Below are 21,133 nucleotides of genomic sequence, written 5' to 3' on the forward strand. Positions count from 1 at the left end.
ATATTGCGATACAAAAATATCACCATATTTTTGTGGCGATATTGACCCATGGACCCTGCGAGTGACACTGCCGCAACCCCTGCTCCCACAAAATATCCTCCCCAAAAATATCACTTATGGCAAGACAAACGGCCATATGTACGGCGATATTTTTGGTGGGGATATTTTGTAGCGATACCCAAAGAATCTGTACTACAATATCTTGTTTTTCATTAAGAGACCGTTTGCTCGCCACTAATGGACTTACAGGTTCCTTTGGTAACAACTGTTCATGAACAAAGATATACTCCATTACATTGGTTAAATACATGTAAAAATGAACAGTTAAATCCCTCAGGATGAATGGAAATTGAACAGTTACCTACATTGCACGGTTTATGTTAAAAACCTTCTCCAATAAGAGGGAAGCACTTCCATTTTGTACAAAATAAAAAGAAGAAGCTCGAATAACCAGATACCAACAAAAAGATTAAATAAAAGATCACTTTACTTTGACATTTTGAACAGTAATAAAGCCCTGTAAAACTGAAGCTCAGTTTTGAGAAAAATATGTATGGGCCGGAACAGTGAGATTATTCATTAATAATTACACGTGTTTTTAAAAAAACATCGATCTGCTATTGATGTTCGTTTATGGGATATGATCCGACCAACATTTCGGGAACAAGCGCAGCAGATCACATGATCACTTTCTGCCATTGACACATGTCTCAAGACACATCAGGGATAGTTTTATTTTTTTATTTTTTTATTTGTGTTTTGAATCCCAACTTTTTACATTACAAAATATATAAAACTGAAGAGATTCTTTCACAAGTATTAAAACAAACATAATATGTTAAAAATATAAGTGGTTAAGAAAGTTATAACTGTTCTCAAACATTTCTTATACACTTAAATATAAATTCTAAAAGAGGAAGAATAGGGAAGCAGAAAAAAAGTACTCAAAGAAACATAAGATAGAGCATACAACTCACATTACACCATTGTAAGCTAAACCAATTTGGGGATGTTCTTCCACTATTACCTTTCCAACTTCTCCAAGATGTTGTATAGTAAATCGTACAGTGCTAATATGAGACTCTGCGCTTGTCCACCCATCAATCTAACCCACAGGGCCTCACACCCGTGCAATGTATCTAGGTATCTTAGCCTGTCTTCCCTTAAATTATCACAACCCATAAGCAGGTGTTTTGTGGTTTCTTTAAGCTCAACAGGGATAGCACATCAGGGATAGGCGTCCCTTCATCCGATAGCCAGCAGCTTCTTCAATTGATACTGCCCTCATATCAGCGCCAGGTCAAAAACGACTCTCTACCCCCTGGTTGCTTTAATGTACACTCAATTAATCTTTTACCCATGACGCCCATTTCCTGTGCAAGATCATCCTATAAGTTCCCCATGGGAAAGCAAGTCGTAACCCTATAGGAAAGTCTACGTGAAACCCATATGATATTTTTATCCTCATGTGCTGGATGACATTAGGTAGATAATAATGGAAATAATACATTGTTGTTGATATGGCACCTGCTACAGCAGTTCTTGCCCTTTCGTAGGGCTTTGAATAGCAAGTTTCACTCTTACATAATGTAATGGTACTCAACATATGGACCTTGGGTGGATAATGGCTGAGTCACCCAAGCAAAGATTTGAACCAGCAACATACAGGTTTAACACCTTGATCCTATGGCTGGTTGGAGCGGAAGGAAGTGAATGAGGGGAGAGGGGGGATCTAAAACGCCAGCCACTCATGAAAGGAGACCATCACCATCCACCATGCCACATGCACTAGAGCTAGTCATGAAAGGAGACCGTCACCATCCACCATGCCACATGCACTAGAGCTAGTCATGAAAGGAGACCGTCACCATCGACCATGCCACATGCACTAGAGCTAGTCATGAAAGGAGACCGTCACCATCCACCATGCCACATGCACTAGAGCTAGTCATGAAAGGAGACCGTCACCATCCACCATGCCACATGCACTAGAGCTAGTCAAGAAAGTAGACCGTCACCATCCACCATGCCACATGCACTAGAGCTAGTCATAAAAGGAGACTGTCATCATCCACCATGCCACACACAGTAGAGCTAGTCGTGAAAGGTGACCATCATTCCACCATGCCACATGCACTAGAGCTAGTCATGAAAGTAGAGCATCACCATCCACCATGCCACATGCACTAGAGCTAGTCATGAAAGGAGACCGTCACCATCCACCATGCCACATGCACTAGAGCTAGTCATGAAAGGAGACCGTCAACATCCACCATGCCACATGCACTAGAGATAGTCATGAAAGGAGACCGTCACCATCCACCATGCCACATGCACTAGAGATAGTCATGAAAGGAGACCGTCACCATCCACCATGCCACATTCCCTACAGCTAGTCATGAAAGGAGACGTCACCATCCACCATGCCACATGCACTAGAGCTAGTCAAGAAAGTAGACCGTCACCATCCACCATGCCACATGCACTAGAGCTAGTCATAAAAGGAGACTGTCATCATCCACCATGCCACACACAGTAGAGCTAGTCGTGAAAGGTGACCATCATTCCACCATGCCACATGCACTAGAGCTAGTCATGAAAGTAGAGCATCACCATCCACCATGCCACATGCACTAGAGCTAGTCATGAAAGGAGACCGTCACCATCCACCATGCCACATGCACTAGAGCTAGTCATGAAAGTAGACCGTCACCATCCACCATGCCACATGCACTAGATATAGTCATGAAAGGAGACCGTCACCATCCACCATGCCACATGCACTAGAGCTAGTCATGAAAGGAGACCGTCACCATCCACCATGCCACATGCACTAGAGCTAGTCGTGAAAGTAGACCGTCACCATCCACATGCCACATGCACTAGAGCTAGTCGTGAAAGGAGACCGTCACCATCCACCATGCCACATGCACTAGAGCTAGTCGTGAAAGGAGACCATCACCATCCACCATGCCACATGCACTAGAGCTAGTCATGAAAGGAGACCATCCCCATCCACCATGCCACATGCCCTAGAGCTAGTCATGAAAGTAGAGCATCACCATCCACCATGCCACATGCACTAGAGCTAGTCATGAAAGGAGACCGTCACCATCGACCATGCCACATGCACTAGAGCTAGTCATGAAAGGAGACCGTCACCATCCAGCATGCCACAGGCACTAGAGCTAGTCATGAAAGGTGACCGTCACCATCGACCATGCCACATGCACTAGAGCTAGTCATGAAAGGAGACCGTCACCATCCAGCATGCCACCGGTACTAAAGCTAGTCATGAAAGGAGACCGTCACCATCGACCATGCCACATGCACTAGAGCTAGTCATGAAAGGGGAACGTCACCATCCAGCATGCTGCAGGCACTAGAGCTAGCAAAACAGAAAGGTGATGGCTGGAAGGTTTTGAATTAATCATAACCACGGGCAAAGCTCTGGGCAACCCTCCAGACCATCGTTTTTCAGCCTGCCAAGCCAGAAGGGGAAAAACCATATGCAAATCAGGCTTGGTCCTACCCCAAAAGGGGCAGTCCAGCCCGAACTGCTAGGTCACATCCCTTCTGCACGAGACCACAAGCATCCCCAGACATGTTTCAGCCTTGTTGGGCGTCATCAGTGAGGAGTAGCTTGGGTCTCTAGGCCCGGCAGACTCGGGGCCCACGTCTGGGTATACCCGTCCCACTCGGGGTGACTTTAGCAAAACAGAAAGGTGATGGCTGGAAGGTTTTGAATTAATCATAACCACGGGCAAAGCTCTGGGCAACCCTCCAGACCATCGTTTTTCAGCCTGCCAAGCCATTACAGAAGGGGAAAAACCATATGCAAATCAGGCTTGGTCCTACCCCAAAGGCACTAGAGCTAGTCATGAAAGGTGACAGTCACCATCGACCATGCCACATGCACTAGAGCTAGTCATGAAAGGAGACCGTCGCCATCCACCATGCCACATGCACTAGAGCTAGTCATGTAAGGAGACTGTCACCATCCAGCATGCCACATGCACTAAAGCTAGTCTTGAAAGTAGACCGTCACCATCCACCATGCCACATGCACTAGAGCTAGTCATGAAAGGAGACCGTCACCATCCAGCATGCCACATGCACTAGAGCTAGTCTTGAAAGTAGACTGTCACCATCCACCATGCCACATGCACTAGAGCTAGTCATGAAAGGAGACCATCACCATCCACCATGCCACATGCACTAAAGCTAGTCTTGAAAGTAGACCGTCACCATCCACCATGCCACATGCACTAGAGCTAGTCATGAAAGGAGACCGTCACCATCCAGCATGCCACATGCACTAGAGCTAGTCTTGAAAGTAGACCGTCACCATCCACCATGCCACATGCACTAGAGCTAGTCGTGAAAGGAGACCATCACCATCCACCATGCCACATGCACTAAAGCTAGTCATGAAAGGAGACCATCACAATCCACCATGCCACATGCACTAGAGCTAGTCATGAAAGGAGACCATCACCATCCAGCATGCCACATGCACTAGAGCTAGTCATGAAAGTAGACTATCACCATCCACCATGCCACATGCACTAGAGCTAGTCATGAAAGTAGATCATCACCATCCACCATGCCACATATGCACTAGAGCTAGTCACGAAAGGATACCATCACCATCCAGCATGCCACATGCACTAGAGCTAGTCATGAAAGGAGACCGTCACCATCGACCATGCCACATGCACTAGATCTAGTCATGAAAGGAGACCATCAACATCCACCATGCCACATGCAATAGAGATAGTCATGAAAGGAGACCCTCACCATCCACCATGCCACATTCCCTAGAGCTAGTCATGAAAGGAGACGTCACCATCAACCATGCCACACGCACTAGAGCTAGTCGTGAAAGGAGACCATCATTCCACCATGCCACATGCACTAGAGCTAGTCATGAAAGTAGAGCATCACCATCCACCATGCCACATGCACTAGAGCTAGTCATGAAAGGAGACCGTCACCATCCAGCATGCCACATGCACTAGAGCTAGTCTTGAAAGTAGACCGTCACCATCCACCATGCCACATGCACTAGAGCTAGTCATGAAAGGAGACTGTCACCATCCACCATGCCACATGCACTAGAGCTAGTCGTGAAAGGAGACCATCACCATCCACCATGCCACATGCACTAAAGCTAGTCATGAAAGGAGACCATCACAATCCACCATGCCACATGCACTAGAGCTAGTCATGAAAGTAGACATCACCATCCAGCATGCCACATGCACTAGAGCTAGTCATGAAAGTAGACTATCACCATCCACCATGCCACATGCACTAGAGCTAGTCATGAAAGTAGATCATCACCATCCACCATGCCACATGCACTAGAGATAGTCATGAAATGAGACCGTCACCATCCACCATGCCACATTCCCTAGAGCTAGTCATGAAAGGAGACATCACCATCAACCATGCCACATGCACTAGAGCTAGTCATGAAAGGAGACCGTCACCATCCACCATGCCACACGCACTAGAGCTAGTCGTGAAAGGAGACCATCATTCCACCATGCCACATGCACTAGAGCTAGTCATGAAAGTAGAGCATCACCATCCACCATGCCACATGCACTAGAGCTAGTCATGAAAGGAGACCGTCACCATCCACCATGCCACATGCACTAGAGCTAGTCATGAAAGTAGACGGTCACCATCCACCATGCCACATGCACTAGAGCTAGTCATGAAAGGAGACCGTCACCATCCACCATGCCACATGCACTAGAGCTAGTCATGAATGGAGACCGTCACCATCCACCATGCCACATGCACTAGAGCTAGTCATGAAAGGAGATCGTCACCATCCACCATGCCACATGCACTAGAGATAGTCATGAAAGGAGACCGTCACCATCCACCATGCCACATGCACTAGAGCTAGTCATGAAAGGAGACCGTCAACATCCACCATGCCACATGCACTAGAGCTAGTCGTGAAAGTAGACCGTCACCATCCACATGCCACATGCACTAGAGCTAGTCATGAAAGGAGACCATCCCCATCCACCATGCCACATGCACTAGAGCTAGTCATGAAAGTAGAGCATCACCATCCACCATGCCACATGCACTAGAGCTAGTCATGAAAAGAGACCATCACCATCCAGCATGCCACATGCACTAGAGCTAGTAATGAAAGGAGAACATCACCATCCAGCATGTCACAGGCACTAGAGCTAGTCATGAAAGGAGACTGTCTCCATCGACCATGCCACATGCACTAGAGCTAGTCATGAAAGGAGACCGTCACCATCCAGCATGCCGCAGGCACTAGAGCTAGTCATGAAAGGTGACAGTCACCATCGACCATGCCACATGCACTAGAGCTAGTCATGAAAGTAGACCGTCACCATCCACCATGCCACATGCACTAGAGCTAGTCATGAAAGGAGACCGTCACCATCCAGCATGCCACATGCACTAGAGCTAGTCTTGAAAGTAGACCGTCACCATCCACCATGCCACATGCACTAGAGCTAGTCGTGAAAGGAGACCATCACCATCCACCATGCCACATGCACTAGAACTAGTCATGAAAGGAGACCATCACAATCCACCATGCCACATGCACTAGAGCTAGTCATGAAAGTAGACCATCACCATCCACCATGCCACATGCACTAGAGCAAGTCATGAAAGTACACCATCACCATCCACCATGCCACATGCACTAGAGCTAGTCATGAAAGTAAATCATCACCATCCACCATGTCACATGCACTAGAGCTGTCATGAAATGATACCATCACCATCCACCATGCCACATGCACTAGAGCTAGTCATGAAAGGAGACCATCACCATCCAGCATGCCACATGCACTAGAGCTAGTCACGAAAGGAGACCATCACCATCCACCATGCCACAGGCACTAGAGCTAGTCATGAAAGGAGACTGTCACCATCGACCATGCCACATGCACTAGAGATAGTCATGAAAGTAGACCATCACCATCCAGCATGCCAAATGCACTAGAGCTAGTCACGAAAGGAGACCATCACCATCCAGCATGCCACATGCACTAGAGCTAGTCATGAAAGGAGACCATCACCATCCACCATGCCACATGCACTAGAGATAGTCATGAAAGGTGACCGTCACCATCGACCATGCCACATGCACTAGAGCTAGTCATGAAAGGAGACCGTCACCATCCAGCATGCCACAGGCACTAGAGCTAGTCATGAAAGGAGACTGTCTCCATCGACCATGCCACATGCACTAGAGCTAGTCATGAAAGGAGACCGTCACCATCCAGCATGCCGCAGGCACTAGAGCTAGTCATGAAAGGTGACAGTCACCATCGACCATGCCACATGCACTAGAGCTAGTCATGAAAGGAGACCGTCACCATCCACCATGCCACATGCACTAGAGCTAGTCATGAAAGGAGACCGTCACCATCCAGCATGCCACATGCACTAGAGCTAGTCTTGAAAGTAGACCGTCACCATCCACCATGCCACATGCACTAGAGCTAGTCGTGAAAGGAGACCATCACCATCCACCATGCCACATGCACTAGAGCTAGTCATGAAAGGAGACCATCACAATCGACCATGCCACATGCACTAGAGCTAGTCATGAAAGTAGACCATCACCATCCACCATGCCACATGCACTAGAGCAAGTCATGAAAGTACACCATCACCATCCACCATGCCACATGCACTAGACCTAGTCATGAAAGTAAATCATCACCATCCACCATGCCACATGCACTAGAGCTGTCATGAAATGATACCATCACCATCCACCATGCCACATGCACTAGAGCTAGTCATGAAAGGAGACCATCACCATCCAGCATGCCACATGCACTAGAGCTAGTCACGAAAGGAGACCATCACCATCCACCATGCCACAGGCACTAGAGCTAGTCATGAAAGGAGACTGTCACCATCGACCATGCCACATGCACTAGAGATAGTCATGAAAGTAGACCATCACCATCCAGCATGCCACATGCACTAGAGCTAGTCACAAAAGGAGACCATCACCATCCAGCATGCCACATGCACTAGAGCTAGTCATGAAAGGAGACCATCACCATCCACCATGCCACATGCACTGGAGCTAGTCATGAAAGGTGACCGTCACCATCGACCATTCCACATGAACTAGAGCTAGTCATGAAAGGAGACCGTCACCATCCAGCATGCCACATGCACTAGAGCTAGTCATGAAAGATGACTGTCTCCATCGACCATGCCACATGCAGTAGAACTAGTCATGAAAGGATACCCTCACCATCCCCTGTGCCTCATGCACTAGAGCTAGTCATGAAAGGAGACCGTCACCATCCAGCAAGCCACATGCACTAGAGCTAGTCATGAAAGGCGACCGTCACCATCCACCATGCCACATGCACTAGAGCTAGTCATGAAAGTAGACCGTCACCATCCAGCATGCCACATGCACTAGAGCTAGTCATGAAAGGAGACCGTCACCATCCACCATGCCACATGCACTAGAGCTAGTCATGAAAGGAGACCGTCACCATCCACCATGCCACATGCACTAGAGCTAGTCATGAAAGGAGACCGTCACCATCCACCATGCCACATGCACTAGAGCTAGTCATGAAAGGAGACCGTCACCATCCACCATGCCACATGCACTAGAGCTAGTCATGAAAGGAGACCGTCACCATCCACCATGCCACATGCACTAGAGCTAGTCATGAAAGGAGACCGTCACCATCCAGCATGCCACATGCTCTAGAGCTAGTCATGAAAGGAGACCGTCACCATCCACCATGCCACATGCACTAGAGCTAGTCATGAAAGGAGACCATCACCATCCATCATGCCACATGCACTAGAGCTAGTCATGAAAGGAGACCGTCACCATCCACCATGCCACATGCACTAGAGCTAGTCATGAAAGTAGACCGTCACCATCCAGCATGCCACATGCACTAGAGATAGTCATGAAAGGAGACCGTCACCATCCATCATGCCACATGCGCTAGGGCTAGTCATGAAAGGAGACCGTCACCATCCAGCATGCACTAGAGCTAGTCATGAAAGGACACCGTCACCATCCACCACACCACATGCACTAGAGCTAGTCATGAAAGTAGACCGTCACCATCCAGCATGCCACATGCACTAGAGCTAGGCATGAAAGGAGACCGTCACCATCCACCATGCCACATGCACTAGAGCTAGTCATGAAAGGAGACCGTCACCATCCAGCATGCCACATGCTCTAGAGCTAGTCATGAAAGGAGACCGTCACCATCCAGCATGCCACATGCACTAGAGCTAGTCATGAAAGGAGACCGTCACCATCCACCATGCCACATGCACTAGAGCTAGTCATGAAAGGAGACCGTCACCATCCACCATGCAACATTCACTAGAGCTAGTCATGAAAGGAGACCGTCACCATCCACCATGCCACATGCACTAGAGCTAGTCATGAAAAGAGACCGTCACCATCCACCTTGCCACATGCACTAGAGCTAGTCATGAAAGGAGACCGTCACCATCCACCATGCCACATGCACTAGAGCTAGTCATGAAAGGAGACCGTCACCATCCAGCAAGCCACATGCACTAGAGCTAGTCATGAAAGGAGACCGTCACCATCCACCATGCCACATGCACTAGAGCTAGTCATGAAAGTAGACCGTCACCATCCAGCATGCCACATGCACTAGAGCTAGTCATGAAAGGAGACCATCACCATCCACCATGCCACATGCACTAGAGCTAGTCATGAACAGAGACCGTCACCATCCACCATGCCACATGCACTAGAGCTAGTCATGAAAGAAGACCGTCACAATCCACCATGCCACATGCACTAGAGCTAGTCATGAAAGGAGACCGTCACCATCCACCATGCCACATGCACTAGAGCTAGTCATGAAAGGAGACTGTCACCATCCACCATGCCACATGCACTAGAGCTAGTCATGAAAGGAGACGTCACCATCCAGCATGCCACATGCTCTAGAGCTAGTCATGAAAGGAGACCTTCACCATCCACCATGCCACATGCACTAGAGCTAGTCATGAAAGGAGACCGTCACCATCCACCATGCCACATGCACTAGAGCTAGTCATGAAAGGAGACCGTCACCATCCACCATGCCACATGCACTAGAGCTAGTCATGAAAGGAGACCATCACCATCCATCATGCCACATGCACTAGAGCTAGTCATGAAAGGAGACCGTCACCATCCACCATGCCACATGCACTAGAGCTAGTCATGAAAGTAGACCGTCACCATCCAGCATGCCACATGCACTAGAGATAGTCATGAAAGGAGACCATCACCATCCATCATGCCACATGCACTAGAGCTAGTCATGAAAGGAGACCGTCACCATCCACCATGCCACATGCACTAGAGCTAGTCATGAAAGTAGACCGTCACCATCCAGCATACCACATGCACTAGAGATAGTCATGAAAGGAGACCGTCACCATCCACCATGCCACATGCGCTAGGGCTAGTCATGAAAGGAGACCGTCACCATCCAGCATGCCACATGCACTAGAGCTAGTCATGAAAGGAGACCGTCTCCATCCACCATGCCACATGCACTAGAGCTAGTCATGAAAGGAGACCATCACCATCCACCATGCCACATGCACTAGAGCTAGTCATGAAAGGAGACCGTCACCATCCAGCAAGCCACATGCACTAGAGCTAGTCATGAAAGGAGACCGTCACCATCCACCATGCCACATGCACTAGAGCTAGTCATGAAAGTAGACCGTCACCATCCAACATGCCACATGCACTAGAGCTAGTCATGAAAGGAGACCGTCACCATCCACCATGCCACATGCACTAGAGCTAGTCATGAACGGAGCTAGTCATGAAAGGAGACCGTCACCATCCACCATGCCACATGCACTAGAGCTAGTCATGAAAGGAGACCGTCACCATCCACCATGCCACATGCACTAGAGCTAGTCATGAAAGGAGACCGTCACCATCCACCATGCCACATGCACTAGAGCTAGTCATGAAAGGAGACCATCACCATCCATCATGCCACATGCACTAGAGCTAGTCATGAAAGGAGACCGTCACCATCCACCATGCCACATGCACTAGAGCTAGTCATGAAAGTAGACCGTCACCATCCAGCATGCCACATGCACTAGAGATAGTCATGAAAGGAGACTGTCACCATCCACCATGCCACATGCGCTAGGGCTAGTCATGAAAGGAGACCGTCACCATCCAGCATGCACTAGAGCTAGTCATGAAAGGACACCGTCACCATCCACCACACCACATGCACTAGAGATAGTCATGAAAGTAGACCGTCACCATCCAGTATGCCACATGCACTAGAGCTAGGCATGAAAGGAGACCGTCACCATCCACCACGCCACATGCACTAGAGCTAGTCATGAAAGGAGACCGTCACCATCCAGCATGCCACATGCTCTAGAGCTAGTCATGAAAGGAGACTGTCACCATCCAGCATGCCACATGCACTAGAGCTAGTCATGAAAGGAGACCGTCACCATCCACCATGCCACATGCACTAGAGCTAGTCATGAAAGGAGACCGTCACCATCCACCATGCCACATTCACTAGAGCTAGTCATGAAAGGAGACCGTCACCATCCACCATGCCACATGCACTAGAGCTAGTCATGAAAGGAGACCATCACCATCCACCATGCCACATGTACTAGAGCTAGTCATGAAAGGAGACCGTCACCATCCACCATGCCACATGCACTAGAACTAGTCATGAAAAGAGACAGTCACCATGCCACATGCACTAGAGCTAGTCATGAAAGGAGACCGTCGCCATCCACCATGCCACATGCACTAGAGCAAGTCATGAAAGGAGACCGTCACCATCCAGCATGCCACATGCACTAGAGCTAGTCATGAAAGTAGACCGTCACCATCCAGCATGCCACATGCACTAGAGATAGTCATGAAAGGAGACCGTCACCATCCACCATGCCACATGCGCTAAGGCTAGTCATGAAAGGAGACCGTCACCATCCAGCATGCACTAGAGCTAGTCATGAAAGGACACCGTCACCATCCACCATGCCACATACACTAGAGCTAGTCATGAAAGTAGACTATCACCATCCAGCATGCCACCTGCACCAGAGCTAGTAATGAAAGGAGACTGTCCACCATGCCACATGCACTAGAGCTAGACATGAAAGGAGACCGTCACCATCCACCATGCCACATGCACTAGAGCTAGTCATGAAAGGAGACAGTCACCATCCAGCATGCCACATGCACTAGAGCTAGTCATGAAAGGAGACTGCCATCATTCACCATGCCACATGCACTAGAGCTAGTCATGAAAGGAGACCGTCACCATCCGCCATGCCACATGCACTAGAGCTAGTCATGAAAGGATCATGCCACATGCACTAGAGCTAGTCATGAAAGGAGACCGTCACCATCCACCATGCCACATGCACTAGAGCTAGTCATGAAAGGAGACCATCACCATCCAGCATGCCACATGCACTAGAGCTAGTCATGAAAGGAGACTGTCACCATCCACCATGCCACATGCACTAGAGCTAGTCATGAAAGGAGACCGTCACCATCCAGCATGCCACATGCACTAGAGCTAGTCATGAAAGGAGACCGTCACCATCGACCATGCCACATGCACTAGAGCTAGTAGCACTTGCAGGCCTTTTGTGCCATATCCAGCTTCTTTCATGGCACCAGTCTCGATTTTAGGAGAGGTTTTTTTATTGCATGACTAGATGGGAATCCAAGATCAAGGAGGCCATGGTTGTTGATATGCGCCTTACATTGGAAATCATATGCGTGTGATCATTTTGACTGTGACATTTATTTGTTGGTTATGGACGGTTCTAGAATACACTTTTGCATGGAGTGATGGCAATGGCTGGACTGAGAACGAATAGAATGGCTTCCTCTTTCAAGTACTGGTTTCCTGGTGAATTTTGGGTGGGACCAAGATATTTTTAAGGACTTTGATGGTTATTTTGTTATTGGCTTCGGGGTGTTTACTTGCTAGCGGGTTTTGCGATGGATGTCAGAGTGCAAGTGGTCATCAGTGGTTGTCTTGTCGTTTCGTTAGGCTTTTCAGGCTGCATTTTCCTGTTTTTTTATGTTACTGAACTTTTTAGGAAGGTGAACTGCTCCTATTCGCTTTGTTTACGTGCTATGTGTGTTAAGGACTTGGAGTTGATTTTCAACACAATCATTGTACGGTGCGTGTGTGTGTGTGCACCCGGGCACAGGGCATGATGGAATGGGACCTACTGCAGCTTCTTCACTGCATGATGCACGTGTTGTTCTGGATTTCCTTAGGCAATCTCATGCAGCATCATATAGATAACTCCTGGTGAACACGGGGTCCCGAGTGAGATTTACAGCATTGTCAAAATGAACCCTAGAGGCCCCCTGCCATGTTTGTACATGACAGGCGGCATGTGCAACAACAACAAAAAACAGGATCCACCTGCATCCCAATAGTATTCGGCCACAGACACTCTTGGATTTGATTTGCGAGGTGGACCGGCTGCGGTGGCGGGATCACAAATTATGATCCGTGCCCCAGCTCTGGCTCACAAATCCATGGAAATTGCACGTGCATTAAAAACATGTGTAAATGGTGATATGCATGTTTTATGGACTGTGTTTACTAACTGCACAGTCACAATGGCAGCACAAAACCCCAAGTGTGTTTTCTTGGGAGAGAAGATGGTGACGTGGTAATGTGCAGAGCTGGTCTTATATCACTTACATTTAGATGTTCTGCCAGACCGTCCGGGCAGATTTAGCGATTCTGCTTTTAATTTGAGGGATCCAGGAAAGGTTTTGGCTGAGCCCTTAGATTTCTTCTTCTGGCTGGCTCCGTTTCATTGCTAGGAGATTAGGGTGCCAATTCATGTAAAAGTGCACAGAGATCCCGCAAAGCCTGCGCACCGAGATTGCCTCTGTGCGGGCCTGGGCGCAGAAGTTATTCTGCGCGCTACGTGTATTCATGGAATTGTTCGTGCAAAGTGATTGTACACACAAGTCGTGGCTAGAACGCTCCTGACACGCCCCCACACAAATCAAAATGAGCCAGATACAGCTAGCTTTGCATGCTCCCTGGGTGCAAACACATGCACCATTGAAACAGTGCATGAGGTCCCACACAACCAGGCCTGCACATGGGGGACACTGCACAGGGCACCCCATAACTATTACCGGCACCCCAACAACATGTGTGCAAATTTCCATAACTCTGGTAAAACTACAGAAAATCTGTGTGCAAACCACCGTAAACCGTTCCTGCACCCCGATACACTGCTTACGTGTACCCCTAACTTCTATCGGAACCCCGACTGCATGCACGCCCCTCTGAATCCAACATGCAATCTTACTTTTGTGCGGTGATTCCTATGCACAAGTGTCTGTACGCATAGACGTGCCAAGCCTGTGCGAAGTCCCTGCAGTGTACGAAAAAGTGCAGTGCAGTCAATTCCATGAATCAAAAAACGGGGTTGTGTGCATAATTTGGCACGCAAAGTCTGCTTTTCCACGCAATATATTCCAGGTCTTCCTAGGTCTGCAGTGCATAGTGTGATTTCAAGCATAGTGGCATGCAGATGTGGAGTATGGAGATGTATATGTGTGCTAGTCTTGAGAATTGTTTGCTTTTGAAAAGATATGGTGTTGTTTCCATAGCACTCTGCTAGCATCTAGTGTTGTAGATTCTTGCCACTGAGGATTCCTGAAGGAAACGGCGTGCTTGATTTGAGGGTGAGCGGTGTAGCCCAGGCTGCTAATCTGAAAGCTGTGTTCTAAAATCAAGTTGAGAGGTGACTAGAGTGCATTGTGGTGAACCTGACCAGCTAATGAAGTCTAAAGAACTTGAGTTCCTCAGTGAAAGGTTAGGCAGAGTTTCCACTGAAGGAGTTAGTCCTTAAGTTGAAGTCTCAGAGTGAAAGCAATTTTGGAATTTTCACTTTGAAAGTGTTAGTGAAATCAGTAGGAAGTATTAGCAATTGGCAATATATGACTGATGCTCTTCATCGGGAGCATGTCGTTGGTTTCTTGGGACCTTGATGCAGATTGTTATTGGAGAGAGTGCATGAAGGGCAGGTTTGCTGTGAGAATTTGGTTATCATTTTAGAATTTAAATGATCTGAATTTTGAATTACGCTCCCACTTTCCTTGGCAAGTATGCTGCTCGCTGGTGGCCAGGGTGTTGAAGCTCACACCGCTCTGAGAAGCGTCAGACTTCAGTGTTTTCAAGCTGGCCTTGCATTGCTGCAGGGGATATAGCCCGACCACGGACTAATCCCAAATAGATGTGCAGACCGATGCACAGACTGTACTCATAGTACCGCACTACTGTTGAAAGATGCCAGCCAATACGCTAGCAACCCGCGCCCTGTACAGCACTACGCTGCTCTTGAGCTAGGCCTGCGTGTTAAACAATGAGATAAATAGATACATTCAGTTGCCCTTGTCTGCTTTAGAAGTAGTGTTCACCTCTTTTAATCCTTTAGTCCTCATGCTGTGAGATTTTTCGACAGCCACACTCTTCATCACGGATCCTGTACACTATTGCGTCGTAGCATGAGTGATGCATCTTGGGAGGGAGGCGGCAGCCCCAGGTATGAATGGCCTTTAGAATCCCTCCTAGCATGACTAGCTTTGCTTGCAGACGCAGAATGATATGTAGAGTAATGTGGAGATTTCCCTACAGACTGGGTCCTCTAATCAGGCCGGTAGGGTGTGGTCAGTAAATCCTTTAGCTATTTACAAGGGGTATGCAACCATTGGATCTCTAAATGTTTTGGACTACAACTCCCATCAGTCCTAGCCAGCATAGTCAATGATCAGGGATTACTAAAGTTGTAGTTCAAAACATCTGCGGAGTATCAAGTTGCACACCCCATGTCAGGCACCACCGGCCTGTACAAGGCCATCATCAGATGGGAAATGTCCTGATCCCCCAATGGCCTAGCTAGGCTCACCTACTGGCTGCTGTGACATTTTAATATCCTATTAAATGAATCTCGTCTTTCCCAGTCACTGATCATCCCCGGGAAGAGTCCTACCAGGAAGAAATCGGGCCCTTTCAGCTCCCGGAGGAGCAGCGCTATTGGCATCGAGAATATCCAGGAGGTGCAGGAGAAAAGGTGAGAGTGTGGGAGAAGAGTGGGATGGTGGAGGTGGGAGGTCTATCACGTGGATGAAGGCATATGTTATGTTATCTTGCATTAGTGTAGCGTCTCGTGCCATAATTCATGGCGTTGAAGCGCTGTGTGTGTCCAAGAGTTCAGCAGAAGAGCTTTAGTAGACATACCACACAGGGCCGGCCTTAGAGGCAGCAGCGCCCTGGGCGAATTGGTGCCTCCCCCCCCGCGCCCCTGGTCAACAGGGGGCCGAAGGGGCGGGGAAGGCAGGATGCGCCACATTTTTTGTTTACCTCCTCGCTCCTGTGCCTCGCAGGGGGTTAATCACTGGAATAGGGCACATGAGCACCCTATTCCAATGCAAACGGCTGGGTCCCGTGTCAGAGCGAGGAGGTAAGCATGTGAATAGGGTGCTGATGCCGCCGCCGTGGGCGCATTTAATAACAAAGGGATGCCTGCGCGCCTTCTCCCACAATGCCAGCTCAAGGGAGTCCTTGAAAGACTCCCTCGAGCTGGCGTGGTGGGGGCTAATGGCGCCCTGGGGGGCATGGCGAGCATGGCGCCTCAGGCGGTCGCCCGGCCCGCCCTCCCCTATGGCTGGCTCTGATACCACACACACGTCATTTGGAAAGTACATGCCAGCCATGCCAGTCTACTCCATGCAAGCTTTCTCTGTGGCCCGCTATTGGGACGTTGCGCCTCTCAACCAATCACAGACAGGCGCTGGGAGTGGGGACCTTTTTCCTGGGATGCCAACTAAAGGGGCATGGCATGCTGAAATTGAGAAGTCTCTTAGCAACCTGGTAGAGATCGAATCGAGGACGCTCGGATAAGGGGTTACATTTTAGCTAGCCTGATTAGAACGATATTAAGGGAAGTGTAAACGGCACTATAAGGAGAGCCAAATGGGGACACCCTAGGAGCAGAGAGTGAGAAGCAGTGAGAGCACCTCACATAAACATGCAGCTGAGTTGGGTCAGGAATTGGAATTTCAGGGAGCATGTGGGCATCTAGTAAAGATGGATGTACAGATGTTTGATAAGCCGCATGGAAATAGTTACACACAGTTTGGGGAGGTCTATAGATATGATACTTCAAGGGGTGCTTGGATAGTCATAAGTGCCTAACCAAAGTCTCTCCTTTTGTCAACAAAGCCCGACTGGCCCCCAGAAGACCCCCGACAGCGGACGCGTCTCACAGGAGCCCAAGTCAGAGAATTCATCAAACCAGAGTTCGCCTGAACTCCCCACAACAAAGAACAGGTGAGTTCCAGTACCTTGGTTGGAGAGGACATGATTCCGGTGATGCTAGAGCACTCTGGGGCAAATAATTAACCTCCCTGGGGGTAGCTTCCCCTCTACCCTTGCACTTGCGCGATCTGAATGACACCTGGCCTAGTAGGATCCTTGTCTGTCTCCCCTTGTTCCCCCCGCCTCGTCGCGCCTTGAAACACTTGTGTATAGGCGCGTTACAAATGCCATATCATATCCCTGCAGGTGGCTTTTGAGTGAAAACCAGGACATTAGCAGCACCTTTTATCCTTCAGGTCTACTTTGCATAGAATGAAACAAGGACCCACCCACTGGCATATCTGTGCACTCTTCCTCTCTCCTTCCAGTCTGACTTTCCACCCGGAGCACGTCTCTGCACTACATTATTATTATTATTATTATCATTTCTAAAGCGCCTTTCACCATTGGTATGGTCCCATGTTGCTGTAAATTGAACGCCCTCGGGGGACTAGAGTCCAGGTATGGGAACATTCATCAGAGGAGTTTAGAATGCGTGCGTGCATTTTAGCCAAAGCAAAGCTTGGTAGGGGCGACCAGGTCCCTACTAGCTACCCACGTCAAGCAGGCATGTAGATGGGTGCTTTGAAAATGATAAGAGAGCGTACAAGAGCAGTAGAAATACATTCTAGCTAGACTGGATTTTTGTCGTGGGGGTAGCTGCATTCTAATGGCAGAGGTGTTGGGAAAGGCGCATGGTTGCAGATGTGGGAGGTGAGTGGCGTTGCCTTTGGCTAGCTTCCACAAGTATGGAGTGAGATACGCACCCATCTGCTGTTGCTGGCTTCTTGGATTCGTATCTGCGGCGTGGCCTCCCTCCTGTGCTCTACTGGGTATTGGTAATCGGGTTCACTCTTGATTCTTACCGCCCTTCAGTGAATTCATAGTGCTTGTAAACTCTGGAAGGCGGCTGGGCGAGCAGGGGGACGACGACTTGCAGCCTTCGTTTAAAAGTCTGTTTTGCAAATACATACATTTTCAGGTGCCTGTATGCTGTGCTAGACTGGTCTACCTGGCCACTGGGAAATGTCCCTGTGGGATAGTGGGACAGCTTCCAATCGCAATTTAAATGTGATGTAACCCTTGCGGATTTTGATTAACTAAGGCGTGTAGTGTGCAGGAGGGGACAGCCGGGGGCACTGCTCACCTAACTGGAAGCAGCCGTCCACTGCATGTGGGAGCTGCAGCTCCTTACTAGCAGTACCACAACAGGATACCAGGTCCTATTCACTCTTCCGCCTTACTCCTATTTTCAATGATTAACACAGGAGCATGTCTGCCTCAGATTACTTTTTTTGATCTTATGTTGTTAATTTTTTGATCTATAATACTTCACTGAGAGGCAGGTTCGTGCTGCCTTTTCTTACTGTGCGTTTTTTTTTTTAAATATATTGATATAAGGTATTTTCCTCTGTCGTCTGCAAGGTGGCTGTTCACTACATGATATATTATTCTGTAATGTCATCAGCCTGTTCCGACCATCATTTTGTCTGCACCTGCGTGGTGGTTTTCTGTGAGCACTGCACCAGTCTCTGTGACTTTTATGACACATTCCCGTACGTCATGCATCGGGCATAATTGTGTTCCTCGTGCCTTTTGTTAGGCCAGGTGCTGCACTGTTTCCAGGGTTTGAAGTATGTTTAATCAGCATTTACCATCAGGGAACAGCCCTAACCACCTGCACGGTGTTATGCGGTCTCGGCGCCGAGTCTTGGGTGGACTTGTAAGAGTTCAAGCAAGTCCATTCCTTGAAAGGCCACTAGATGTCAGTGCTGCACCAACGTAATTTCTTTTTTTTTTTACTTCTGGCATTCATTGCATGTCCTCTGATTCGCAGCACTGCGCGGCACCTATGAATTTAAGTTAGGGAAAAGTTCATACAAATCACAGAAGCAGGACGGGAGAAGCCTCGTTTCTGTAAAAGAGCTTTGAACATTTCTATATACTGTTTTTTCCTTCTATTTATATTTGATTGATTTCTCGTAAAGGGTGTTTTTTCGTAGATATATACTGTTCGTTTTGGTGACTATGGAAACGTGTGGCGTTGCCATTATTTTACGGGTGTTCGTTCTCCTCCCGCAGGGCAGAGTCCGTGCCCCGGCCCGACATCCTGACGGACTTTTCCCGCTCATCGTCCAGTGCTAGCAGCTTTGCCAGTGTGGTGGAAGAAAACGCGGCTTTAGATGACGAAGACACGGGAATGGTAAAGACAGACGTGACTTTATTTCACTTGTATGATGCTGAGTAAGTCAATATGTCCCCGAAGCTGCTCATACCATCTCCTAAAAACATTAGGCGCTCGTTGAAGCAGATTTCAAGTAAGTACCGTACAAGAGTCACGAGGGTCACAAAAGGTATGCATTGTTGGGAGCCAGAGACCTACAAATTACGAGTAAGACGTGCAGTCTGCTGAACGCTAGCGAAGACAGCACAATCCAGTGCTCAATTTGTGTAATAAAAAAAATAAATCCCTGGGCTGAAATATTTTCTAATACGCCCGTGACAAGTCAGGATGGGCAGCTCCCTCCGGCTGCTCCCCGTGCTGTCAACATAATATGGGCTTAAACCAGCAACTCCCAGGTGCTTATTACGGCAGATGTGATCTATGCATGTCTTTAAACATAATCATCATTGGCATGTTACTCCATTATGTCCTGCAGGAGTATGCAACTTCGGGCACGGCAGTTGATTCAGACTACAACTCCCATCAGCCCTAGACTGCAAAGTCAATAGTGAGGGATCATGGGGTGGTAGTCTAAAACATCTGGTTGGGGATGGAAATATGCTCGTGCGGGGGAGCTGTTTGGGGGCAAAGGAAGGTCACTGTGTAGTTTACATACAAGCAGATACCGATTGCGAGGTAGAATAATGCGTGAAACTGGTTACGACGAGTTGGCCACCTATGAGTTGCACCAGATACTGATTGCACCAGATACCGCTTGGGAGGTAGAAAAATGCGGGAAACCGTTTACAATGAGTTGGCCACCTATGAGTTGCAAATATATAAAGAGAGACAAAGCTATAGTGTAGATGCCAGAAATACAGAACAACAAGGATAAGTGTGCTCTGACAAGGGGACCAGTCACAGTTAAAAGATAAGTATAAAGTTTTAATAGTAAATACAAGGGTAAAAACAACCAATTAAATATTGTGGTCCACAGTACAAAACTTAAGATACACGATAAAAGACGAACTAGAACAGGGGTTACGTGACAAGCTGGGTAGCTAGTTAAAAACACTGTATCAACATGAACACAAATGGGTACATATAAGGCAAATAGTGTAGTACCCTACTTCAATTAGGATCAATGTGTCGAAAATGTGTAACTCTGGTTATCATACAGAGTGATATCTCGACATGTTTCTGTTCCTTAAGGTAAGTATGGAACATTCATCAGGAGGTACAGTTGTGACAACGTAACACAGTTACAATTGGAGGGCAACAATTAACAGTGAACATTTCATAGCATCTGTGAAGTAAAAAAACAAAAAGGCAAAGAGTCAGCTAATAAATAGCAAATTACTTCAGAAAGTTTCAAAATTCATGAACAGTGGCATCACAAAAAGAGGGGACAAGTACCTCAAATGATGCCTGTGGGTGCTCTCTACTGAAAGATAGTAGGAGGTAGAAGACCACTGGGTCAATCCTACAAAAGATAGAAATATCTATT

General features: G+C 48.0%; 1 protein-coding gene across 8 annotated transcripts in view; it reads left to right on the top strand.

Annotated features, from left to right (window-relative positions):
- Positions 1-21,133, top strand: part of RAP1GAP (RAP1 GTPase activating protein) — a 1,905,843-nt gene that overhangs the window by 1,803,465 nt on the left and 81,245 nt on the right. For all 8 annotated transcript variants that reach the window (XM_069610366.1, XM_069610364.1, XM_069610368.1 and 5 more), the window contains 3 exons: positions 16,067-16,176; positions 17,328-17,435; positions 19,545-19,665. In XM_069610366.1, coding sequence (XP_069466467.1) covers positions 16,067-16,176; positions 17,328-17,435; positions 19,545-19,665 — 339 coding nt within the window. The remainder of the gene's footprint in view (positions 1-16,066; positions 16,177-17,327; positions 17,436-19,544; positions 19,666-21,133) is intronic.

This window comes from Ambystoma mexicanum, chromosome 8 (genome assembly GCF_040938575.1).
Source record: "Ambystoma mexicanum isolate Mex_15411 chromosome 8, UKY_AmexF1_1, whole genome shotgun sequence".
Taxonomy (NCBI): Eukaryota; Metazoa; Chordata; class Amphibia; order Caudata; family Ambystomatidae; genus Ambystoma; species Ambystoma mexicanum.